Source organism: Panthera leo, chromosome A1, assembly GCF_018350215.1.
Source record: "Panthera leo isolate Ple1 chromosome A1, P.leo_Ple1_pat1.1, whole genome shotgun sequence".
Lineage (NCBI taxonomy): Eukaryota > Metazoa > Chordata > Mammalia > Carnivora > Felidae > Panthera > Panthera leo.
In genome coordinates this window covers 170,507,077-170,534,226 of record NC_056679.1, presented here as the reverse complement: position 1 = coordinate 170,534,226, position 27,150 = coordinate 170,507,077, and the positions used below count along the sequence as shown (strand labels likewise).

Genomic DNA, 27,150 nt, shown 5'->3' with positions numbered 1-27,150 from the left:
GGCACTATACTCTCAACTCTGTGCCTCATTTCCCTCAAGAAGCAGGTGGAAACTTCCAGAGTTCTCCAAATGTCACCCACATGGAAATGTGTGTGTAAACTTTCACTGGCCTCTCCCTCTGCTTAAGTATGTCATTATACGGCCCACTCCTCAACTACAGGTTCAAAGTTTAAGTAGACTTGTATTTCAGGATTTGTTTAAAGATAATCTCTAATTAGTTCATGGGGAAAACATGCCAATTCAGAGCTGTATTACCTCAAGTTTTGATCATGTATATTTCTAGCACACAAAAAAGTTCTAGTATATAGTAGGTCCTCAATAAGTATCTGATGAGTCAGAGGATGAAGAGATCATGACTATACAATTAGCCAATAACGGCAGCGAAAAGGAGATCTAGAGAACCTGACTGATTCTTGAGAAATCTGTGGATATAGCGGTAGGTAAAGCCAACATTATCCCTGGACTTTGTATTTGACACTCATGTATTTGAGTTGGGTTTCTGTCACTTGGAACCAAGCAATTAATAAAAAAGCATAACCCTAATATAACTTACATTAATAAATTTCAAAATCTAGATTAAAGTCATGATTTGTAAGGAAAATGTAATTTACCAATACTGGTTTGTGAAGAGATAGCAAAACAAATTAGTTCAGTAACCATAGAAAAAATTAAATGGGCAAAAATCTCAACAAAGACTTTGTGCAAGGGGCGCCTGGGTGGCTCAGTTGGTTAAGCATCCCACTTTGGCTCAAGTCATGATCTCACAGTTCCTGAGTTCGAGCCCCGCATCAGGCTCTGTGCTGACAGCTCAGAACCTAGAGCCTGCTTTGGATTCTCCATCTTTCTCTGCCCCTGCCCTGCTCATGCTCTGTCTCTCAAACACAAACATTAAAAAAAAAAAAAAAAAAAAGACTTTGTGCAAGACTTTTCCCCTTTGACTAAGCAAGTTTTAAAAAAATACCAAGGATAGGGGCACCTGGCTGACTCAGTCAGTACAGCATGCAACTCTTGATCTCGAGGTCATGAGTTCTAGTCCCACCATGGGTGTAGAGGTTACTTAAAAAAAAAAAAAAAATCAAGGATAACTCTTTGAAACAGAAAAATACACCAGTTTCATCTTACTTGGAAACAGTTCTATTATCCTAAGAATGAAAAATAACTTAATATTAGAAATCTTTGAATAAAATTCACTAAATGACACTAAAGATACTGATCCTCCAATATATGCAGAATAATCACTTAATAAAATTTTATACATACTAGTTTAAATTTTAAGTAGAAAATCATAAGATAGAACTGAACAAAGGATATCTACTAGAAATTCATAGCATATATTATCCTTAATGGTGACACATTAAAAGTTTTTTCACTGAAGTCAGTAGCAAGACTATTATTTTCTAGACACTTCCAGTATCCAACATTCTGTGCTAGATACTAACTAAAGCAATCTTAAGAACAATTAAATAAAATACCAATATTGTATAGGAAATAATCTCATCAATTGGAAAAGATGGGATTCTTGTGGATTTTTTAAGTAAGAATGTTGACAAACTTTTAAAGGAGTTCTGCAGCATCATAATAAATTAGTATATAAAAACAAAATTGCTTTTGCCATGACAGCAATGAGCAATTATAAAATATATTAGAAAAAAGGTCTATTTCACTATAGCAACAAAAATTAAACACCCAGAAATAAATCTGTCAAAAATGCATGTAAAGAAGTCTTATTAAACCAAGTCCACAAAAGATCTAGTTTAATGAATTCATACTGTTCTTGAAGAGAAATACTATTGTAAATCTCTCCAAATCCTATTAATTTAGCACAAAAGCATAACTTCAAGATATGCTCACAAACAGTCAAGACATTTTTGGGAAAAACATTAGCCAGGTGTAAACCCCAACAAAACTGAAAATACATCAGCAAACTAGAAACAAAGCCATTTATTATTTATTTGGGATATCAAATATCTCAAAGAATTTAGCACATAATAAAACAGCATTTCCAATCAGTGAGAAAAGAGGAATTCATTAATGGTTTTTGAATTTTTGCATAAAAGTAGCTCTATATCTTACTCTTCCAAAAATCAAGTCTCAACGAAGAACTGATGGGATGCACACATGATAAATGTCTTAGAATACAGAATATGTTTTATATTTTGAAATAAGTAATAAAAATTATCAACTTGTATATATAAATATAAAACATCTATTAAAAAAAGACACCATAAGTAAACTTAAATACAAGTGATCAATGAGTAAACATTGGTAACAGACATAAAAGACTAATATCTACACCATATAAAAAAAACAAAACAAAACATGAGATAAAGACAAATCATTCAACAAAAAAATGAGCCATGTTGCCAAAAGGCAAGTCACATAAGAAATATAAAAATAGTCTAAAATAAACATGAAAAGATGCCCATCCTTACTACTGTCAGAGTTTTGAATTAAAACAATAAAAAAACAAGTTTTTACTCATTAAATAAAAAATTTAAAAATCTAATATCAAGTGTCCTAGGAAATGGATACTCCTCCATTGCTGCGAAGAAACTGCAAATTGATAACAGCCATTTTGGAAGCCAACTGAAGTATCTCTTGAAATATCCCTTTAAAACTGCCTGACTTGGGTCCAACAATTCAAAGCCTAAGCATATACTACAGAGAAATCCTTTTATGCACAGTGTAATACAGGATGATGTTCCTTTAGCATTGTTTTGTAATCAGGAAAAAACAAAACAAAACTCCCTGAAGTGTCCATTTTAGACTAAATAATTGTGGAACAATCTTTCTTTTTTTTTAAACAAAAGTAATTAGGTGTGATTATACTGAAATAAGCCAAGTAGAAAAGTTGTAGAATGATATGCATATATTTAGGTAAAAATTGAAACTATACACTTCATCCTGTGCTTATATATAGCATGTATATACATTCATGGAAAAAGGTCTAGGTAGAAAGTTAACAATTGGTGCTTAACAGGGAGGGTATTGGGATTGAAGGTGATTGTCAAAAATAGACTTTTCTCTGATGTATTTTACAAGTAAAATGCAGTCATATGCTACATTTGTAATATGAAATGTAAAGAAAAGCAGTTTGCACAAACCGATACATTTTAAGAAAAAATATACACTCAAAATGATTCTCTGTATTTCTTTCTCCCTCCCTACTTGATGTGAACATACAGGAAAGATTCTGGAAGATTACCTGCCAAAATGATGTTAATACTATCTAAAGATACCTCTGATAGAAATGATACACTCAACTCCTATATTCTCATTTGAAAGAGAGAAAAAAGTTCAGTTCAAGATTTATAAAAGCAATACAGTATCAACTTAAGCTCTTATTATTTTTTTAGTTACTTATAAAATTCACATGGTACATGGCTATATATTGACATTTTGCCATATCTTTAGAATATAGTATTTGGGGCAGAGGGAAATAGTTTTTAGACTTAAGTCATTATTAACATTTCAGTCACTAGTTTTATTAAGCTTATAAACAAAAATGCTTTGATATTTAAAGTTATCACTGATCATCTTGTGAGGACTATTCTTTCTAGAGATTATTCTGTAAAACCTTTTCTAATGAGAATATTGGTATTCAAATACAACCAGCTGCATTTTATGAATACTACTACTTATGAATGTATAGACTAAAAATTGTTTTCAGAGGACTGTGCTTTTAGGAATTGCTTTATCTTTTTTAAGTAGATTAAACTTTACAAATATTACATTATCAATATGGCTTTCAATTCTTAAACAAATTGCCTGTAGTAACATAGTTTTTCACACCTCTACAAGGACAAAAAGAACACCAAAGCAGTCATACCACATTGTATCTCGAAGATCTACCATGTAAGTGGCAACTGTCCTCTGCTTTTTTCTGCTATTTGGGAAAGTATTTGCATTTGTGATAGCATAGTCCCACTATTAAGTCCTCTATCAACTTCTCATACTGATGGGGCTTCAGTTAACGGATACGAAGACTGAAAAGTTCATTCACTCATTTGTGACCTTAGCTCCATCCTAAAAGACTTTTTTTGGTAGTAGGGAAAGCAGACACAAACAGGAGGCAAAGCAGCTTTCATGATGACCTCCAGCACCTTTCAAGGAGAAGGAACTGCTTCTTGCTAATTCATGTTTCGCTCAAGTCTTAAATCATGAAAAGAAAACAATAATGAGAGAAACTTCCAGAGCTATCTGGTTTTGAAATGGTTAGGAGAGAAAAGTACATAGTCAGTAGTTTCTTCCCAAATAAAAAGATCATCTTTAAGGCAAAAACATTTTTGAAGGATATCTTCAATGGAGCCCAGAATTTCCCTCCCCTATCTTAGGTATCTAATTCAACTGTCTCCTATAGCAATTTGCCTTGTGAAAGTGCCTCTCACCTTACTTATAAAAGAACAAGTTGCTTTAGAAAGGCTCTAATGGAGAGGGCACTGGGCAGCATTAGAAAATCTGGATCTGTCACTGAGATCCCAAGATGACCTTAGCAGCTTCTTTTTCTGCATTACAGGTGGACTGCACTAATGTCTGAGTCAATGATCTAACTAAGCTCTAAGAGTCAATGATCCATGTTTTCATCAAAGGCCACCAAGGAAGGAAACATGCCTTTTTCCTTCAAATCATAAAGGCACTTTTATACTGTATTATATATGTTTATTTTCAATTCAGCACTTTTTTACATGAAATACCTAGCATCTCTTACATTATAGATATTTAAAAAATAGGAGCTGATGATGATAATTCAATAAAGTCATATACAAGGTAACTGATGTGAAGAGACTTGGAAAATAAGTCATTGAGTAGATTCTATAAGTCTTTAAAACAAATGACAGGTAAAATTTTATTTCAAGATAATATTTATCATTTAAAGTGAAGAATGACTGACTAGTTAGTAGCACTGGCATTTCTTTTCATATGAAACTTGGAAAATAAGGTATGACTTAAACGGAACCCATTTAATACAAAAGTCTTTGATTTATTTGGTAATTTAAATTTGTTTTTATAACAAAGCACTTTTTATATAATTTAAAATACACATGCTTTGATTGAAGAGTGACTGTAAATGGATCCAGTTTTCTTCCACTTGTGATGACAACTTTGTCAATTCTTCTAGAAGTACTGGTTCTGAAGGAAGCAATTTAAGATGTAACTGAAAGAAAAATATTGTAACATTTAAGAAAATTAAAATTTTGTTTATTCTAGATTTAACCTTCTTACCAAGGAACAGCAGAAGATACTATTGTATTTTTTTCTTAGATGCTGGTTTATTACCAATTTCCATTTCCCTCTCTTCTATCGAACTTTTATTATGAGTTCCTTTATGGTATTGTCTCTCCCTTAGTAGAACTGAAGCTGTCATCACTCTCCTCTACCTAAGGAAAGTCCTAATACAGATGCAGAAACAAGGTCCTAGTTCTAACACTAACTCTGTATTTCTGTGCTTCTTTAAGGTTTCTCTTTTCATTGGAACCTACTGGTAATGAATGATTGAGGGCCCTTTACTTTATCTTCTAAAGATTTATGTACATTTATTTTCAGAAACTATACTTGATAATTTTGGGAAAAGATAGAGAAAAAATTTGTGGCATTCTATTTTTTTCATCCTATATTCTACCATCTAAATGTCTACTTTAAGTTGCACATAATTAGATCAAGTGTAAACTCATTTTAGATACAAATAGGAAAGATGAAGTATCATTATCTGTTAACACAAGTCAGCATCATCTACTTCCTTCAATACAAACATGCTACTGCAATAAACAGGAATTTTCCATTATGTTAGTCATAAAAACAACTGTTCTTGCCAAATTACTTGAAACTCCTTCAACCAGGATAGAAGTATTTTGATTTCAGCAGCAGGAAAAACAAAAGCAAACAAACAAAAAATCAACACAAAACCTAACTTTCTCTTTATGATCATACAAAAACTGCCAAAATGTGATGACTTGAAAAAGTTAACATTTCAATATACTGACTCAAATGGAGGACACAGAAAAGTTAGGTGGATGAGTCAAAATTGTGCTAAGTAAAAGAAAAGACTACAGAGTTGTGCTGTCCAGCTGTCCAACAGTACACACAGCTATTTAAACTTAAATTAATTAAATCTCTATAAAATAAGAAATCTGGTATCTTACTTTCATTAGCCACATTTCAAGTGCTCAATAGCCAAAAGCTCCAAGTGGCTGCCATGTTGGACAATGCAGAATAAAACACTGTCATCCTTGCAGAAAATTCTATCAGACAGTACTACCCTAGAGGAAGGCGAGCTGAGAAGTACTGTCTTACATCAGACTTACCTTTAGAAACAATGCAAGATATGCCTGGGCTAACTCAAAATCACGCTTCCTGTCCAACATCATCCCGATCATTTTTAAGAAGCTCTGCATCACTTCTATAGACCCACCACAGTCAGGAGACAAGCTGCGCAGCTCTGTTTCAATTCCTGATGGGCCTAATTCTTTCAGAAGGTTAAGAGCAGCTTCATCTGCATTAAGTTTTAAAAAGAATCCCATTACTACTTACAATCACCTCACTTAGGAAACTATAGCTTCATTTCATACCCAAGCTACATATATTTAAATTGCACAGGAAATTCTTCCTGTGGCTTTATTTTTTCCTGTTAAATCACAGAATGAACCCCAAATTAAGTAATAATTAGTACAAATGATGAGAGCAATCAGTTTAGTACAATAAAAATACTAAAAACACTAAACTTTTTGCATCTTAGTAAGTTTGTTTTTCCCTGCTGTTTAAGAAAATCTAATCAATACCTAGCAACAGACACTTCAAGATGGTCTTACAACAATCAGATGGTCACATATCAATCAAGACAAATCCAAATATAAAAAGGCTGTAAGGTACATACCAAATTATTAACAGTAGTTGCACTGAGAACAGGATGAGGTGGGGGAATTTATTTTTCTTTCCTTTTATTGTTACAAAAAACTTTAAAGTACCATATGATCATTATGAAACACTAACAATACAGAAATATATAAAAGGGGAAAGACTCTACACCTCATTCTTACCCATCCCAAATTGATAACTTTTCTCTAGATTTAAGGATTCTTGTTTCTTGTTGCTGTTTTCTTAAATGTTTATTTATTTATTTTGATATATAGAGAGAACACGGGCAGGGGAGGGGCAGAGAAAGAGAGAATCTCAAGCAAGCTCTGTGCTGTCAGTGCAGAGCCAGGAATGGGGTTTGAACTCACGTACCGTGAGATCACAACCTGAGCCGAAATCAAGAATTACATGCTTAACTGACTGAGCCACACAGATGCCCAGCACTGATTTTTATATGCATCCTATGAATATATATTCTATATACTTACAACTATTTTTACAACAAGCATTTGATATTACAATGGCAATGATTATGCTTTTAGCTTTTAGAAAGGGAATGACACTAATGACAAAAGTCTAATAAATTTTATTTTCTGTCTTCCAGTAGATACTAAATGATAGTATCTTCTTCCTTGTGCACCCCCATATAACAAGTTACTCCTTTTATGATTCTGCTATTCCTCGGTCATCTGCAATGGCCCATCAGTAGCATTATTTGACTTTTCACCAATGTGGATTCAAGTGATACTGGTATAAAAACAAAGCATTTGGATCCAAAAAACAAGAGGATAAATCAAACAGGAGAGTAACTGTCTGTTTATCACTTATAGATCTTTTTTAAAATTATAGTTCTTACTGTTAGCTACAAACTGTATCTTTCAAAATTTAAGTCTATTAGTACAATAAATAAATTTTAAAATTACTTTTTAATGGGAAAATTTGGGAAGATCTAAAAATCAACTGAGACAAAAGTCTCTGCCATATTACAAACTGTATTTGTAAATAAAAACAAAAGCAAGAGATGGGGGGGAGCCCACTAATTTCCATACAGAAAGTATGAGAGGTTCTCAAAATATTATAATATTGACATTCATCTGAGTTCAGTGTCACTTGTTAAAAATATAACGATACAAAAGCTAACATTATTTCATAATAAAATCAAAATTTTGATCTTTTTTAAGTTTTTACTATGTTATTTCAGCTACTGAAAAATCTGCTAATATTTCATTCAATTTCTCTTCACACAAAGTATAATATGTTGGTGATACTTGGTAAAAGATTTCACAATTTAACTTACATTTATTATTTACCAGTCCTTCTTCAAGTTTCAAGCAGAAATCTGATTTTTGAGCCAAAATTCCAAGATTCACCACTTTAGACTTAAAGAAAAACAAATGCACATTATTCTAAGAATGCAAATGCAACAAAAAAAATTATACCTTATAATTAAAAGCTATCATTAATGTACTTTGTAAAATTAGGTCTTGACAAAGAACTACAAATGCACAACACAAAACACACCCCATATACTTAGAATGTTCCAATTTGGTTTTTACCTGATGGGGATCATTATTTTGTTCAGGTGCAGCATATCTGGGTACAAGGCCAGGAATTGTTGGAATAAAAAATGGTGCTGATTTGGGTACTTTGGGTGGTTCCTTTGGTTTATTCTTTTTCTGATTAAAAGAAAATCAGAAAGGGGAAAAGACTATGAAGTAATTATTGTGACAAAAGTTTCTAATGTTTAATTCCAAACAATTTTAAAACAAAGTGCAAAAAGTAAAATAAAAGAACAAAACATTTTCAAATTTGAATGCCAAAATAAAATCCCAACCGACCAATATTACAGATATCTTTAAACTGGAGTCTCAAGGCAGGCCTCCAATACCTTTGCTGGTAAGGCAGAAGAAAAATGACACGGTTCATGAGAAGCTCTATGAACTCTCTTTTTCCTCCAACATGATTTACATGAATATTTAGGTGAAGAAATAACAATCAAATAATTCTGAACTTCTAAAACCTTTTTCGCAAAATGGGCTAGAAAGCAAAACTTACATAAACGCTCAACAGTTTCTCAAGTTTTTTTTTTTTTCTCCAGAAGAAATGTGGAGCCAAAGGTAGACTTTGCCATTAGAAATAATTTGATAAAATTTTCTTGTGAAGAATATAGCCCTGATTCTTCTAGTTTGTTAAAATTTCTACTGATTTTCCCTTACTTTGAGTCTTTAAGAAGCAAGAGAACAATAGTGCTCATTTACAAATTATTACAAGTGTTAGTAAAATTCTATCAGGAAAACCTCCATTGGAATTCCCACTGACAGAACTTAGTTTTGGTGACCACAGGCTACACATCACTACCTCAGGAGCATCTGATGAAAGGGCCTTTCTGTGGTAAACTGCCCAATAAAAGTCTCACAATTTTACCTTACATCATTCCTCCATTCTCTAGGAGCTCTGTGACCCTAGAGAGATTCGTTTTTTGAAAGAAAACCAAGGATACTTGTGGCCTTGTGGAGGCACAGCAAAAAAGAAAGTTACTACATGAAAGCAGGACAAGGGACTGCCAACTGTAGCATACGCACAGCCCTTCTTAGGGATGGTGGAGACTCTAGTAAGAGTCACAGTTACCCTTGTAACTTGCTGTTCTTGAGTTGGAAGGGAGAGAGTCACTGAGCTGTAAATAAGAACAAAAATCCTTTTGCAAGTGCTCCACAGGGAGCACTGGAAACAGTCTCATAAGGAAAACCAAAAGGAGAAAAGTTACCCATAAGACAAAATTCTAATTTCTTTCATTCAGTAAAAAAATAAAAATATTGGAGATGTTAGCATATTTCTACCATAAAGATTATTCACTTGGTTTCTAAAACAAAACTGTATCTAAGCAAGCAACAGAGTAGTCCAAAATCTTAGTTCAATTAATTGGGCATTATTCTGACTGCACCCTTCACACTAACCTACTTGTCCTTTTTAATGCATTGCTTTTAAAGCTATTCCATAAAGTACTGCCTTTATAGCTGACACACTGGATAACATCATAGAGATTTTTCACAACTATGTTCCTACATAACATAACCTTCTGTGAGGAAAATTAACACATGAAAACTCTTTTCTTACCCAAGATACACATGTCTTTTCTGGTGCTAAGTAATCAGTTACAAAAATACTTACCATACCTTGTCATAGTTATCTACGTAAGTGTTCTTACACTTTCTAATGCTCATAAGACATGTAAGATGTTCATAAACACTTACCTTTATTATCAGATGATAACCTTTGAAGTTTTCTAGTCTATTCCTTTTAATTATCTTTGCTACTCACAAATGGGGGCCAGAAAATATGCTTTGAAAAACACTAATTTATGCCATAATCATCCATTTTTCATATAAAATTATAAATTTCTCAAGGACAAAGGAGCTAGGTTTGTTGGTTTTTTTTTTCACTGCTGTTGTCCTTGGGATATTATCCAGTACTTAGTTCATATTAACTTATGTGCCTGCACTTAACACAGCAAACTGTGAAGGTCTTCTTGGAGCTGACAGAGTAAGGTATAGAATGGCAAAGGGAAGCTGAAGCATAATTAAAAGACCAGAGAAAGTCTTCTAGTACTCAAACGCCTAGCAACAGAAATATCACACATCATGATAGCAATTTTTTTTCTCATTTTAGAAGTTAAAAAAAGTAGTTTATTAGGTTAGATTTAAAACATCCAACTTCTAATGGCTCTGTAGTTGCAGGCTGTACTTCTGCTATATCAAAAGGTCTGCTCAGTGCTCTGAAAGTCAATTTCAATAGAGAAAGAATCTTGTGATAATCACTGGATCCAACAGCATTCAACTAAATGGTATGCTCTACTACCTTAGGCATTAACTGCTCCTCCTGAAACCCTCCAAGTAGAAGAAGCTATCTCTACTAAAGAAAATGCTTCTGGAATGTGTCTTTAGGAACCAGTATTAAGTGTACTACAGCATTACCTTAATAACATCAAGATTAAGAAGGTTTTTCCACCGTGATTCAGGGAGGAGTGACAGAGTCACCAACTGCTCATTCAACTGTTCTGGGGAATCATACTCTATCATTTCATCACTTGGTTCTATGGTTTCTTCTGATAATTCCACATCTTAAAACAAAAAAATTTCAGGTGAAACATATTAATGCAGAATGAGATTTTTATCATATAAAAGCAACTTAATTTATTCCAAATCCATTTGTATTTCATAACATGCTTACTCAATATAGCCTTAAAAACTCTTATTTACTTTTACTTCCTCATCTTGTCATATTATCTACAATTCCCATCACCAGAAACAAAACATTTCTCCACTGGTATTCTATTAATATCTTATCAATACCACAAATTATATTTTTGCATTAATTCATGGCGTCTTTAAAAATATTTCCTATCAGTTGGAAAATACTTTGATTCAATGCATTAAACTTTGCCTTCAGTAGTAATATCCCCCATGTTAGGTTTATGAGATTACATTTCAAAAATTATTTTACTATGTTGTGATTACCTTGGGTTTGACAAGTACCAGGAAGCATCACTACTGAAGGAACATAATCTGTGGGAAGTGGGCGTAGTGAAACAACTGAATACAGTGAAACATTGGACCTGAGAAATAAAAATATAAACAATATTTTAAGACTTTTAAGTTTTTCCAGAAAAACTTCAATTACTGGTCATTAATAATCTCTGCAATCTTGAATTCAGCTTGGTTCCAATCACTTATAAGTAGAAAAAAAATTTCAGATAGTATTAATTTGAAAATGCCTTGATTCAGGTCATAAATGTCATCGCTAGAGAGCTGTGCATAAACTTTATTTATTAATGGAATCTTTATTTTTTTACAGTTTTTATTTATTTGAGAGAGACAGAGAGAGCGAGAGAGAGAGCAAATGTGGGGATGGGGTGGAGAGAGAGGGAGAGAAAGAGAATCCCAAACAGGCTCTGTGCTGATAGCACAGAGTGGTGCAGGGCTTGATCCCATAAACCATGAGATCACGATCTGAGCTGAAATCAAGAGTCACTCAACTGACTGAGCCACCCCATGGAGTCTTTATTTTAATATAGTACAAAAAGTATTTGAGAGATCAGTAATGAATACTTGCATAAGATAACATAACCTCCAAACATTTAAATTGTTTTGACAAATGGCAACCTTCATTTAGGGAAATCATTTTTTTTTTTAAGAAAGTCTTTTTTTTTTTAATTTGTTAACATTTATTTCTTTTGAGAGACAGAGCATGAGTGGGAGAGGGGCAGAGAGAGAGAAAGGGAGACACAGAATCCAAAGCAGGCTCCAGGCTCCTAGCTGTCAGCACAGAGCCCAACATAGGGCTTGAACTCACGGACTGTGAGATCACGACCTGAGCCGAAGCCAGACACTCAACCCATTGAGCCACCCAGGTACCTCCATTTCGGGAAATCATAACTAAAGGAAAGATGGACTCAGTTAAGTCAGACAGCAAATATGCTGTAACAGTCATGGTCTTTCCCTTCTGTAGAACGGTCCTCTAAAGTGATCATGGTTCTGCTACTTGACCCTGCACCATAGCCTTGGATGACTAATCCAAGATACCTTCCCCAAAGGGCTAATCAGATTCTCTTCCCCATACATTATAAATCTGGAATGTAATATAATAATTGGGACTATCAGGGGCACCTGGGTAGCTCAGTTGGTTAAGTGTCTGACTTCAGCTCACAGTCCGTGGGTTCAGGCCTCGCATAGGGCTCTGTGCTGACAGCTTGGACCCTGAAGCCTGCTTTGGATTCTGTGTCTCCTTCTCTCTCTGCCCCTCTGTCTCTCTCTCAAAAATAAATAATAAAAAATAATAATAATAATTGAGAGTATCAGATTCTGAGTTATATTAAGCGTGACACTATATACTCCTGCTGAGGTCCAATAGGTATTCTACTATTTTCTTGTCTTGATTATTCAAGCTTCTTAGATTCCAGGAGATATTCCAATCTGCATGTTAAGGTGGCCAGAGTCTATTTCTATTATATATTGAATTTATTTTCATATCCTAAAAATCCAGTTATAAAATTTTATAATTAGAAAAGGGATCAATTTTTTTCTCTTCCTTAATAGTAAGAGTTAAAGGAATTATACAACTAAATTCAGGAGCAGATAAAACTTTTCTAGACTCAGATGATGGACCTTTATTTTGAACTCTTACATGTTCATCATAATGGAGTTGGAAGATCATCATAAATACCATTTCATGGTTATGAAGAGTTATGTAACTAGAATGAATCTTAGAAAGCATTCTGCCCATACTTATGCCTTATTTTGCAGACAAAGTAGGCTGAGTTGAGAAGTTGGCTAAAGTCATAAAGTGGTAGTAGGGCTGTGGCAGGAAGGCCAGACCAGGCCTTTTAAATTTTAAAATTCACTTATCCTTTCTGCAAATAAAAACCAAATATAACTAAAAATCAGTCCTGTGGTTTAGAATACACACTGAAGCAAAGCTATCTAAATTATCAAGTAGATGTTAAATATACTCATGGTGAATTAACTGTTTATGTGAAATTTCCATTTTATAAATTAAAACAAAAACAAAAACAAAAACCTAAATGGCAATGTTAGCAACTATGATTTTCTGACCGTATCATCATCCTCTTCCCTACCCAGAACAGAAATGTATATAAGAACTTACCAAAGATAAATTCCAAGGTGGTCTACGTGGGAAGTAGCCAGAAAGTCTCCAGTAGGGGACATAGTAACATTGAGAGGAGCAGAGTCCAACAAAAAGCTGTCTATAAGGCTATAAAATGAATTATAATGTTAAAGTATTTTAAAAAATACCAAAAAATGACATAACTCGCAAAATATATTTTTGCTAAAAGAACAAGGTATGAAAGATGAAGAAAATATTCATGTTTTATTTCTACAAATCAACACAAGAAAGCCATCACTAACAAAGAGCTTTGTCAAATACGTTAATATGTGAAAATAATCTCTCTTAATGAGAAAGACCTAGAACCCTAAATAGACCAATTAACTAGAGAAAGAGCTTCAACAACAGGGAAAATACTAGAGGAAATGCTCTCTTTTTCTGGAAAGCCACTTTGGTAGACTGACTTGGGGACAAATTCTGAAGACGTAACACATTTAAAGTAAGTCTTATTACCAGTACTCTCCTGTATTTTTGTTATTTCAGTGAAATTTTAAAAAGGCTTAAGCAACCAAAGGAAATAATGAAATGGCTGTGAATAAGATTAAGAAACAGTAACGGAATAACTTTTGTGCAAGTCTACCTATTTTTCTAATAGGTAACTATGCTATACATGAAACATGAAAATTCAGTCTACAGAGCATAACCACAAAGCCTTACAGAGCTTATGGAACCCAGTCTCACAACTTTAAAATGCTGGAGGAGTTGAAAAGTTGGGGAGGGAGAGGAAGCAATTACACACAGGCAGGAGACACAGAACAGGATCCTCAGAGAACAAAGTGACTGAGATGAGCCTTACAAATGAACAGGATTTCAATGGATGCCGTTGATAAAGTATTTCCTGGCTGAGGGAAATGGGGAGGTCAAAGTGAGGTCAAAATACAATTGGGTGTAAGTGAGAAGTAGTTTGATAAATTAGCAAGTGCATAAGCATAAGGCTGCATACAGCACCTTGAATACCATACATCTGGGTTTGCTTTTTATCTTTTAATCAAAGGAAAAATCACTAAAGGCTTTTGAGCAGATATTGGTGTGATCTTCACTTTCATAACAAAATGTGCCATCAGAATGTACAAGATATGTGAACAGGAAGTATATAGTGAGATTATGGTCGCAGTCACCTAACCAAGCAATAAAGAGCTGAACTAGAATGATGGTGGCAGGAAGTGACACAAGGGGATCTAGGGAGCAGAAAGGTCTAACCCATTGGCATCTTGCAGTAGAGGCTTCTTACACTGGCTGAGTGTGAACACTTTTTATACTTTAAGAGAAGCATACTGGTTTTATTCATGGCTGTTTTAAATACTACTTTATTCACTAAAGCCAATACATTATCCATGAGAAGGGACAGCAAAATAACTGAAGTTTCAAATCCACATTAAATAAAACAAATTAAAAAATAATAGCAATTAACACTTTTTTAGCGCTCCATGTTAGAAAGTACTCTGAGCACTTAAGTCTACTCAATTTAATCCTCACAACCCTCTAAGGCAGATCTGTCCTTACTATACAGATCAGAAAAATAAAGCCCAGTAAGATTTAAAAATGTGCTCAAGATAGAAAGCAACTGAGCCAAAGATTGTCACCCAAGGAGTCTGAACACTTAATCACTATCAACTCAGTAAAACCACTACTGAAACTAAAGATACAATAAACAGCTAGATAGCAATATACAGACCCAGAGGATGCCTACACTGGTGATGCATGGAACATACTCTAAGCAGCTCAAATGTAAATGAAGACTCTCCAGTGGCGACATTAAGTGACTTTTTCATGATAAAATCTCTTTCTTAATTTGCTCAGAGTGATTGAAAATATAAAGTTTAAATAATGAATGCAAAATAGGAAAACAAAACTAAAATTAGGAGCAATGAAGACAAACACACAACAAAGTGTGCTCAGGACAATGACTGCTGTTTAATTCTCAGTTACAGGGGACAAGGATGAGTAATAACCTGTCTGATTTCTGTTTAAACCTACTTTGGAAGCTTACAAAAATGGCTGTTCTTCGATCAAGGGGACGTGGGAGAAAGGAAACATTTGCTAAACACTTATTATATACCAGAGACAAATTATTTATGGTAATTCACTTAATGCCAACAACCCAGACGGAAACATTATCTCAGCACATACAGATGAAGATTAAACCTAAACACAACAATTTCAGATCTTACTATTTCTTCTTTCTTGATCAATACTTGCTCTTTAAAAGTTATATGAGGAGTGAAACTTCCTAACACATTTAGAATCTGTTAAAAAGAGAATCTAATGCTTGAGCAAATTTATGTTACTTGATACTATATTTTGTCGAATTCACTGTACAACTTGACTTCCACAGCTGTTATGTGTGGGTGGAATGGCTCTCCATTATGTAAAAGCATCAAATTAAAGAAAGGTGGTTTCCACATACACAGTGTATTTTACACTGCCACCTTAGCTCATAAAGCATAAGTGTACAGGCTTAATCTCAGACCTAACTATCACCACACTGTCTTCTGCTAATCCCACAAAATGAAAAGCCCCAGGTAAATTATAATTTTTTTTGAGCAAACATTAATAAAACTTTAAGGGATCAGATTTTCAAGCACAGAGACTTGCATATACAGGTTAAGTATATGTAAGTATACTTAAGTTATATTATAAGTAAGTAATTTCCGATTATATTCTGAGCAAATGCAGACAGCATCTAACTGTTCAATCTCCAAAGGGACAGAATTACCTTACAAAAGGACCTTAAAGAATAGAAACAAAAGGGATGGTTTTTGCCTCAGTGAGAAATGCAAAACAATGTTGTATTCCAACTATTTTCGTGTAATGCTCCACAGAGAGCAGGGGTCAGAGGGTGAGAAAGAACAAAATGTAAAATTCTATTAACTATTTACTTTTATATTTTCCTCACCCCAAAGGGGTTCAATCTGAATTTCTAATAGATGAAAAACAACCAGAAATAAGTAGTGGATGCCAGATAATTTCAGAGAAAAAAATTTCAACTCTACTTCTCTGAGAATCCTATAAACACAAGGAAATTTTCAGCACTTTAAAAACATTTTACAGAAAACAGTTCAGAACGTATGCAATTTACTTTAGATAGGTACTGCAGATGGATACACATGTATGTTACCACGCCCAAAGGTTTGTCCATACTTTCACTCTTCAGACCGTAAATCAATTCATTGTTTAAATATTTAACATGTTGTGGGGCGCCTGGGTGGCTCAGTCGGTTAAGCGGCCGACTTCGGCTCAGGTCACGATCTCGCGGTCCGTGAGTTCGAGCCCTGCGTCGGGCTCTGTGCTCACAGCTCAGAGCCTGGAGCCCGTTTCAGATTCTGTGTCTCCCTCTCTCTGACCCTCTCCTGTTCATGCTCTGTCTCTCTCTGTCTCAAAAATAAATAAACGTTAAAAAAAAAAAAAATTTAAAAAAAAATTTAACATGTTGTGTAAATGATGAAACTGCTTATTGAGCAAAGAACTAGGAATATCCAAAAGTTACCTAGGGTTGTAAAATGAAATACTGATCCTCACTTCCTTATTATCTCTACAAAATCAATTCATCCCCAGAGCATGACACATCTAGGCAAAGTTGATATCACAATTATTGGGAAATCTGTTTCTTTCTTCTGTGTTTATTACAGCAAAATGTCACTTACAAACTATGCAACCTTGGGTAAATGACTTCTCTCTGAGCCTCCATTTCCTCATTTGTAAAATGGGACTAATAACAGTAGCAGTACCTACAGCTATTAGGATATGAAGGAAGATGGAAATACAAGCACATATGAAAGTCAGCTTAGCTGCAATCAGGCAGCAGCAGCTGTTTGACATTGCTTTTCAAGCTTTCTCATTCACTGTGCCTCATAGCTGAACCAAGTAAGTATTTATGGTTTTCTTTATTAAAATATACTTTGGTCCAATCAGGGTAGAAATTATTAGATTTTCTTTTAACAATCCTTACATGACTGACTCATTTCTTGCCCATTTGTTTCTCCCAGCTTCCCTCTGTATTCACTTAATATGTCTCACGGTTCATCTAAAAATAAGGTATCAGAGTTGAAAACCGGTCAGATTTAAATCCATTCAACTTTTTACTGAAATAAGAAATTTAGCAAAAAGGGTAAACGTTGAGTCAAAGACTGGTAGCTTTGAATGCTGGTTTAAGAACCTAATTCTTACATTCCAAACATAAGTTTATCACTATTTATTGTTTGTTTGTTTATTTTTGAGAGAGAGAGAGAGAGAAAGAGACAGAGCGTCAGTGAGGGAGGGGCAGGTCAAGAAGAAGACAGAATGCGATGCAGTCTCCAGGCTCTGAACCGTGAGCACAGAGCCCAAAGCGGGGCTCGAACTCACAAGCTCCGAGATCATGACCTGAGCCAAAGTCAGAAGCTTAACCAACTCAGCTGCCCAGGCACCCCGTGTTTACCACTTTTATTTTTTTTTAATTTATTTATTCTGAAAGTGAGAGAGAGAGAGTGGGGGAGGGGCAGAGAGAAAGGGAAAGAGAGGATCAAGAAGATCAAGAGGACAAGCAGGATTTGCATTGTCAGCGTGGAGCCTGATGTGGGGCTCGAACCCACAAACCGTGAGACCATGACCTGAGCTGAAATCAAGAGCCAATTGCTTAACCAACTGAGCCACCCAGGTGCCCCTTACCACTTTTAAAAAATATTTTGCCTGTTTAGTACTATTCAACATTAACCCATCTCTCCCATCTAATATGAACTGAAACTAAAAAGGTGTATACTTTGTACAACTTTCCTACTGTAAGGCAATTTAATTATATTGTTAATTTTTAGAAGATTGTGAAAGTCTGAAGAGCACCACCAATATTTCTAATGTAGCCTTCAAAAAAGGAGTTTTTAAAAATTAAGGAAGTACAAACTTTAAGTGAACTTTTAAAAGCTACAAGACACAGCCAACTAATTAGATTTTGTTTCACTATATTTTGAGTGAAAGAGAGACACACCTATAGAGAAGGTTCCTAGTTATTAGAGCTGGACCCCTTAGACACTCTTGCTGTGCATGTTCCAAATCTAGTGCGTATGCTGGATGGACAGCTGTGCCTCATTCCTATACCAACCTTAAAGGGAAATGAGTCTATCAGGGTTTTTCCTTTCTAAAGGTCAAACTGCTTTCAGGTATAAACTTATCAATTCCTGAGAAAAGAGGAAGTACAATTGGACAGAGCTTAATTTAGGAATTTTTCAGAGGTTTAAAAAGTGCCAGCTTCCTTCCCATTTTTCCCCACCTTATAGTATGTTCCTGTTAAAATAGATACTTCATTGTTTCCATCACTACTTTCATACTCTAAGCAATTCTGTTAAGTGATATGATTTTAAATTGTATCTATTCCTACATAATTTTTAACAACAAAGCTAGCTCCCTTGCTCTCACTCTGTAGGTCTCCAATGTTCAAATTATTTAACAGAAGTAGGTAAATTTTCAATTTAAATGCTGTTTTTGTAACAAGTTTCTATCTACGAAACGGATTTCTGCATCTGCATGCTGCTGGGTTTTACCCAAATTCTAAGAAACACATTATCCAAAACAAGAATTATGTCAGAGACAGAAAATACATAGTATATAAAAGTGAAGTTGAGTTTTCGACCTTTTAACTAAATACAATATCAACAACAACAAGACACTAAATAAGAATTTCCAGTCCTAAAGTCTGAACTCTATTTTCGAGTATCAAAAAGGTCAAATGAGCTTTCTTAAAGTTTATTCAACTCACTTTCTATGTCTCAATTTTGCAAGTACAGAAAACCTAAGAGAGATTGCATTTTCCTCACTATTATCTTTTATGGCACTACTCCCTCCCAAAAAACAGGTTTTTGATCTAACAGTAAGGCTAGAAAAATCCCCAAAATATATTCACATTCAAAAGGCACACAAACCATTAACTATAGGTAAAAGTTACATGTAAAGACGATGACTGAGAAATCTTCTGACAGAGGTTAGGGGTTTAAAAATAAACTCACCACCCAGATGGAAGGTCCCAAGTTCTAACAGTGCAATCCATTGAAGCACTTATTAACCAACGACCATCAGGACTGAAAGCCTTCAAATTAAAAGAAAAACAAGAATACACATTTAATGCATGTGTGCATTTATGTATGTATATTTGTGCCTGTATATTTAACAGCTTAAAGAATGCAAGGAATGAAAACAAGATGCAGGCTTCATAAAAAAATAAGTCTGAGTAAAATTTAAACTGCTGCATTTTATAGAAAAAAAAATTCATTTCTTATATGCCACTGTTTGGATATAAATAAAAATTAGGTTTTTACATGTATCATAAAAAGTTTTAAAAATTAACAGTATCATCCAATTTTCAATTTTTACTACATAACCACCTACATTTATAGACAGTTAACAAATGACTACAATCATTTTCAGGATAAAACTGCTATTCTGAGAACATTCAATGAAATATTTTGTTAGCCTAATTTCAGTTATAAAGTTCTGTGAAAGAAACAAAACCTGTATTTCACTAAAGAATCTATATATTAGACTGGCTTTCTTAGAGTCCAAAATGATTTTGAAAACAAGAATGCAAATGCCCTGGGGCGCCTGGGTGGCTCAGTTGGTTGGGCATCGGTTGGGCGTCTGACTTCGGCTCAGGTCATGATCGCACAGATTATGTGTTTGAGCCCTGCATCAGACTCTGTGCTGAAAGCTCAGAACCTACAGCCTGCTTCAGATTCTGTGTCTCTGTCTCTCTCTGCTCCTCCCCTGCTCACACTGTGTCTCTCTCACAAATAAACAAACATTAAAAAAAAAAGAATGCAAACTCCCTTAAAATATTAAAGTTACTACACAAGAACTTCTATTTACTTGTCGCTTCAGTTAAAGATCCTTTTATAATGATGTTTTAATTCCAAAATGTAATTTAAGACCACGGTAATTAGAATTGCAAAATAAAAGTAAATAATAAACTACTTATGCCACCTTAAAGAAGCTATATCTTTTCTGTTGATATAAATGGATAAATAGCTCTCATTTTCCTGTAGCACATAAGTGTTGTGAGGCTTAGATCAGGCCATATGTGAAAGAAGACCCCCCCCTCCAAAAAAAAACTTTAATGTTTATAATGGTAGATTATTCATCCAGGAGTTTAAACACACCACAGGGATTATCACCATCCATATTAACAGATGATACTGGGATAAGTGGACTCCAATCTGTTCACTGGGTTGTAGTGATACAGCAAAAACTCAAACCTTAAGGTACAGTGAGTTCAATTTACAGAATCATGTACATTAAGGACAAGGAAAATGACTCTGATAGGTAATCTGTGTTATATGCTCACAGATTTAACTGAACAGGAATAATTTATTGCTGAGTAGGAGAAATTCTAGACATACAAGTTCAAAATAAGGCTTGAAAAGGAAAGAAAGAAAGAAAGGGCAAGCTGGCACCGACTGGTTTTAAAAATGCATCAAAAAATTTCATCAAAATCACTCCACTCCTGCCCTCATTTCTACAGATGATAACACAACAAATTATGTTGCCAATTTTCTATCTGCAGAACAACACAATTTCCTGGCTTTTTCCCCTATATTTTTAAGGGAATGGATAAACTGGTGATTTTTGGTACAAGAATGGATAAATAAATATAGATGTTGGAATTGCCACTCAATAGCCCAGATTTTAATTTTTTCCTGTTTTCAAGTGAATCAAGATGTCTATGAGTGATGAAAAATAATATATAAACTTAATATAGTCTCAATATATATTTTTCAAACTAGAGTACTTTTTGTATCTTATATCCCACTATAAAAACGTAATAGTAAGCCAAAACACATTTTTACTGATTAAACTCTTTTAGAGTTAAGAAATCTAAACTCTAGAAATAACACTAAACTAGAATAAACCAGATACCAGATATTCAAGGTCCCCTACTATTCATTTGTTATGCATGCAGAAAATAAGAAATGAATTCTCTCAACCTAGTTTAATACTAAATGCTTATGTTTTTTTTTTCCAATATATGAAATTTATTGTCAAATTGGTTTCCATACATAAATGCTTATGTTTCAATAGATCATTTATTCTCCAAAGGATATTTTAGCCTTGTTTAGAGTTTAAGAGAAAAAGATGAACTCTGAGATTTATACTTCAATCTGACGGCATTAACTTCTTTATATTCTAAATTTTCTTTAAAACTGTATTCTTTGAAAATTAATTTCCAAATTATTTTGAATATCTCATATGAAAACTTTAATTCTATTAAAGGGCAATAGTTTTAATATATTTTAACCTAAACAGAAACAGAAATTAGTCAAGTTTTATTTAAACATCAAAAGTTCGTTTTACCAGGTCATTTATTTGGCCGTGGTGTCCAGAAAACTCTCTGACAATCTTCCTAGTTTCAATATCCAGAACACTAATGGAGAAGTCATCCAAGGCAAGTCCCAGAATGCCACTAGTAAGATAAACACACCAGTTTTAATAAACAAACCAACAAACCTTTCACATTAAAATCTCACAGTCATTTTAATTTTTTTTTTAATAATCAAGCATACCTGTGGGGAAATTAAACAAAATTCTGTTCCTTTACATTAAATGTATAATTTTCCCACCTGATAAATTATGTACTTACATTATGACTTTTACCAAAACATCAAAAATAAAATCCATAATCATTAAAGGAAAAACTTTACCTGTCTCTATGTAGCAGCATCGTATTTGGAGACGAATCAAGGCTCATAGAGTGTATTAAAATTTTGTTTTTAAAGTTCCAGAACTTGAGTAATCCTTCACTACCGGTTGTAATTGTCAACTGGTTTAAGCCATCCACTGCAACACCTCTAACAGATCCTTTATGAGCTTTAAAACATATGTTAAAAGGAAAAAGACATTAAGAAAATGTCACTGCCTCTCTAAACACTACACAAAGAGTGATTCCTTCATTTAAATATCTAAGTTCCCTCTATTTAGCTCTCTTAAAATCTTAAAATTAATCTGGATTTCAGAAGATTATTATATTGCTGTAATTAAAACAATATCAATCCGGCTGATGCCAGAAAGCTTAAGATTTTCTGCTTAATGAAAGGGGAAGAAAACGCAAATTTTAATTTGTATAATATCTACTTTCATCTAATCTATCAATAACTTCATTCTATTTAAGTATTTCAACATGGTGTTTATAGTAGGTGTAATGGCAGTAACTGCTAGATAGGGTTGACGATAACCCATCTACAACCTTACCAAAATGCCTGGCACTCAAGAATTTTATAAATGCCAGAGACAGTTAGTTATTAGCCTTGTATATTATTATTTTTTTTAATAAAAAAAGGGAGAAAATTCATTACCTTGATCCTCGCCAAAACTTCCTCGATGTATACCAGATTGCATATTATATACATCTACAGTTCCTGATGACAGACCAATTATGGCAAAGTTTCCACAAGAAGTTATATCTACTGCCTTTGGAAAAAAAATTTTAACACAAATTATACAAAAAATAACTAATATTTTTACTGTACTTTATGGTTTCCAAATGTCTTTTCACCTACTAATTACCTCATTAAAAAAAAAAAGAAGCATTCTAAATGAATTGCCTCATTAATTTTCGTAAACATAATGTCATTGTACTTGGGTGTATAAGAAATAACTGCTTGATTCTATGTCCATTCTCTAAGAAGTATACAGAAATTATTATCCAAGAAAATAAAACATAACCAAAGTTAACTCAATTGAAATTTACAAAGTCAGAAGAATTGTATTTCAGCTGGCTTTCAATTTTAATTTATTCACAATACTGCTAAAGTCAAAGTATTCCACCACCTAATTTCTTTACCTTACCTTATGTAATTGCCTCTACAGCAGATATAAAACTGAAAACATATCATTAGGATGGTCATCATTATTATATTAAGCTTCAACTTTATTGTCTATAAAAAGAGGCTAACAACAGACAACATCATAGGATTGTTGCAAGGATAATATAAAATAATGCCTGTTAGGGGCACCTGAGTGGCTCAGTTAAGCATCTGACTCTTGATTTTGGCTCAGGTCATGATCTCATTATCGTGAGACTAAGCCCCATGTCAGGCTCCACACTGTGCATAGAGTCTGCTTAAGATTCTCCCTCTCTCCCCCACCCCCATTCTGCCCCTCCTCCCCTCACGTGCGTGCATATGCACACATGCTTTCTCTCTCTCAAAAAAAAATAATGCATGTTAGGCACAGAGCCTAGAAGAAAGTAAGCACACAAAAAATGTTAGCTGTAATTATCGTTACCACTACTAGTACAACAGCTACTCAAAACTGTGCAGGTAAACTTAAGAAGCTTAAGATAAAATCTCTATGGTTTACAAAACAGTATAAAAGCTTAAAACTGGATTTTTGTACTATGGAGAATAGAGCATACATACTTTCAAAATGCCTTGTACAAAAGAGAATCAACTATGTAATTATACTTTCAATAAGTTAAAAACAGGTATTCACTAAAAAACAGAATAGATAAGTTCAGCAAGGTTACATGATAGATCAGTACACAAAAATTAATTATATTTCAACACACTAGCAATAAACAATCCAAAACAAATTTAAGAAAGAACTCCATTTATAATAGCATTAAAAACAATAAGATACCAGAAAACCAAAGAAGTATGAGACTTGTACACAGACAACCACAAAATACTGCTGACAGAAATTAAGGATCTAAATAAATGGAAAGACATCCCATGTTCATGGATCAGAAGTAATATTAATATGGTAACACTCCTCAAACTGATTTACGGTATCAACAAAACCCCTACCAAAATCCTAGCTGCTTTCTTTGCAGAAATTGACAAGCAGATCCTAAAATTCACATGGAAATGCAAGAGATTAGAACAGCCAAAACAATCTTGAAAAAAGAACTTGGAGGATTAAATTTTTCTGATTTTAAAACTTAACACAAAGGTACCATAGTCAAGACAGTGTGGTTCTGGCATAAAGACAGACATATAAAACAATGGAATAGAACTGAGAATCTGGAAATAATGCCTCATATTCATGTCAAATTTATTTTTGGCAAGCACGCCAAGACTATTCAATGGGGGAAAGAACAGTCTTCTGAATAATGATGCTGAGACAACTAGATATTCATATGTAACAGAATGAACTTGGACCCCCACATACATCATACACATAAATTAACTCCGAAAGGATTATAGGCTTAAATGTAATAGCTAAAACTATTAAACTCCTTAGCACAAATCACAGGAGTAAATCTTCATGGCCCTGGGTTAGGCAACAATTTTCCAAAAACCATCAGCAAAAAAAAAAAAAAAGATAGGTTGGACTTAATCAAAATAAAAACTCTTACACTGAAAATGATTATCAACAAGAAAATGAAATGACAGCCCACAGAAAGGGGAAAAAACACTGCATATCTGATAAGGGATTTAGATCCAGAATACACAAACAGCTAATACAACTCAATATAAAAAGACAACCCCTTTAATGGGCACAGAATTGAAAAGACATTTCTCCAAAGAAGACATACAATCAGTAAACACATGAAAAGAGGCTTGACACTGAGTCCGAAACACAAATCACAATGAGATACTACTATATACCAACCAGGATGGCAATAATCAAAAGAGCAATCACAAGTGTTCATTAAAATGTATAGACATCGAAACACTTACACATTGCTAGTGAGAGTATAAAAAGGGGCAGCCACTTTGGAAAACAGGTTGGCAGTTCCCCACAAATGTTAAACAGAGCTGCATTATGACCTAATGATTCCAGTCCTAGGTATAAACGCAGAGAAACAAAAACGTATGTTCACATAAAAACTTATGTGTGGTAGGGTCCCCTCCCTAAGAATGTGAAAACAAAACAAAACAAAAAAACAAAAAACCTCAAGGCAACCTGGCTCTACCCGTACATGATAACAACATCCCTCATGACCTTGTAACATGAGACCACTTAATCAGACTGCATGTTTCTGTGTTACCATATATGGTAGGCAAAGAAACAGAAAATGTACAAAACTATGCCACGTGAAGTTTGGGGCTCAGTTCTTTGGGTACAAACCCAACTGAGCCGTGCTGGCACAAATAAAGTTACTTCCTGGAAAGAAAAGCCTGGGAGTCACGACTCCTTTTGTGAAAATCCTGCTACAATGCGCTAATGTTAGCATTATTTATGAGAGTCAAGAAGTAGAAACAACATAAATAGCATCAACTAATCAATGGCTAAATAAAATGTGGTTTCTACATAAATGTAGTAGTGTCCACAATAAAACAAGTACGTTATAAATGCTATAACATGAATAAACTTTGAAAACATTATGCTAAGTGATGGAAAAGTCAATCAGAAAGACTATATCTTGTATGATTCCATTTACATTAAATGCCCAGAATAGGAAAATCTATAGAAATAAAAAGCAGATTGTGGTTAGCTAGGTTAGGGAGAAGGGAGAGGGAAAGTGAGAGAATGGGGTTTCTTTTTGAGTTGATAAGAATATTCTAAAATTAGACTGATTAGATTTTAGTGCTAATTTCCCAATCCTATGAATATACTAAAAACCACTGGACTGTACACTTTAAAAGAGAATTTTATGGTTTATAAATTATATTAATAAAACTGTTTCTTACAAAGTAGAAGGACGGCACCTGGGTGACTCAGTCGATTAAATGCCCAACTTTTGATTTTGGCTCAGGTCATGATTTCACGGTCCTAAGATTGAGCCCTGCGTCAGGCCCTGTACTGGCCACAGAGCCCGCGTAAGATTCTCTGTCTCTTTCTCCTTTGCCCTTCCCCGCACAGATGTGTGCTTTCTCTCTCTCTCACTAAAACAACAACAAAATCCAAAAAAGAAGAACAACTCTGCAAACCAGAATATAACATTGCTTCTTTATATCTGAAAATCTGAATGCAACAGAAGTGGATTAACATATTAACAAAAGCAAACAGAAACACAATTTCTAAAGAGGAGTAAACTCTTAAGTAAACACTGGAATTTAAAAGCTGTATTTAAGGGGCACCGGGGTGGCTCAGTTGGTTAAGCGTCCAACTCTTGGTTTCGGCTCAGGTCATGATCTCACAGTTTGTGAGTTTGAGCCTGGCATTGGTCTCTGTGCCAAGAGTGTGGAGCCTGCTTAGGATTCTCTCTCCTTCTCTCTCTTTGCCTCTCTCTCAAAAATAAAGTAAAAAATATATACATAAAAAATGAAAGGTGTATTTAAGAAAGGCTTAGAACTCAATTAGAATTTCTCTATAAGGCACTTCTCAAGAGACAAATATAAGAAAATAAAGGCTTTAAGTAACTTCTGTACCTATAAGTCATTAAAGAGTTAGCTAAATCTTACTCCTATATCAGAAGAAATCAAGAAAGAAAAAAAACCCTTAAGATTCACATTCATTAAATATAGTTCTGTATACTCAGCATAATTAAGGTAAGAAAGTTCATTGATAAATGCTGAATTCATCTTCAGAGGGTATTCTGAGTAATCCTACTTAATTAGAAAACTAAAGCAACTAATATACATCTAATTAAGCAAAACTTAAACCTAAAATAATTCTCTACAGTTGGAAAACCTAACACTATTAGAAAATAATTTAAAAATGTTAAACTGTTGTTTCAACCCACATGATCATTAATAAACTTGAGTATAACAA

At 34.0% G+C, this 27,150-nt stretch overlaps 1 protein-coding gene across 3 annotated transcripts in view; it reads right to left on the bottom strand.

Moving 5' to 3' along the window:
- Positions 1-1,923: 1,923 nt before the first annotated feature.
- The window catches only part of WDR36 (WD repeat domain 36), a 43,288-nt gene continuing 18,061 nt past the window's right edge, over positions 1,924-27,150 (bottom strand). For all 3 annotated transcript variants that reach the window (XM_042945073.1, XM_042945083.1, XM_042945076.1), the window contains exons 13-23: positions 22,845-22,959; positions 22,194-22,359; positions 21,847-21,955; positions 19,509-19,588; positions 13,513-13,620; positions 11,367-11,464; positions 10,824-10,969; positions 8,409-8,528; positions 8,150-8,231; positions 6,303-6,490; positions 1,924-5,155 (exon numbers count right to left, since the gene is read on the bottom strand). In XM_042945073.1, coding sequence (XP_042801007.1) covers positions 5,006-5,155; positions 6,303-6,490; positions 8,150-8,231; positions 8,409-8,528; positions 10,824-10,969; positions 11,367-11,464; positions 13,513-13,620; positions 19,509-19,588; positions 21,847-21,955; positions 22,194-22,359; positions 22,845-22,959 — 1,362 coding nt within the window. In that variant the 3' untranslated portion in view covers positions 1,924-5,005. The remainder of the gene's footprint in view (positions 5,156-6,302; positions 6,491-8,149; positions 8,232-8,408; positions 8,529-10,823; positions 10,970-11,366; positions 11,465-13,512; positions 13,621-19,508; positions 19,589-21,846; positions 21,956-22,193; positions 22,360-22,844; positions 22,960-27,150) is intronic.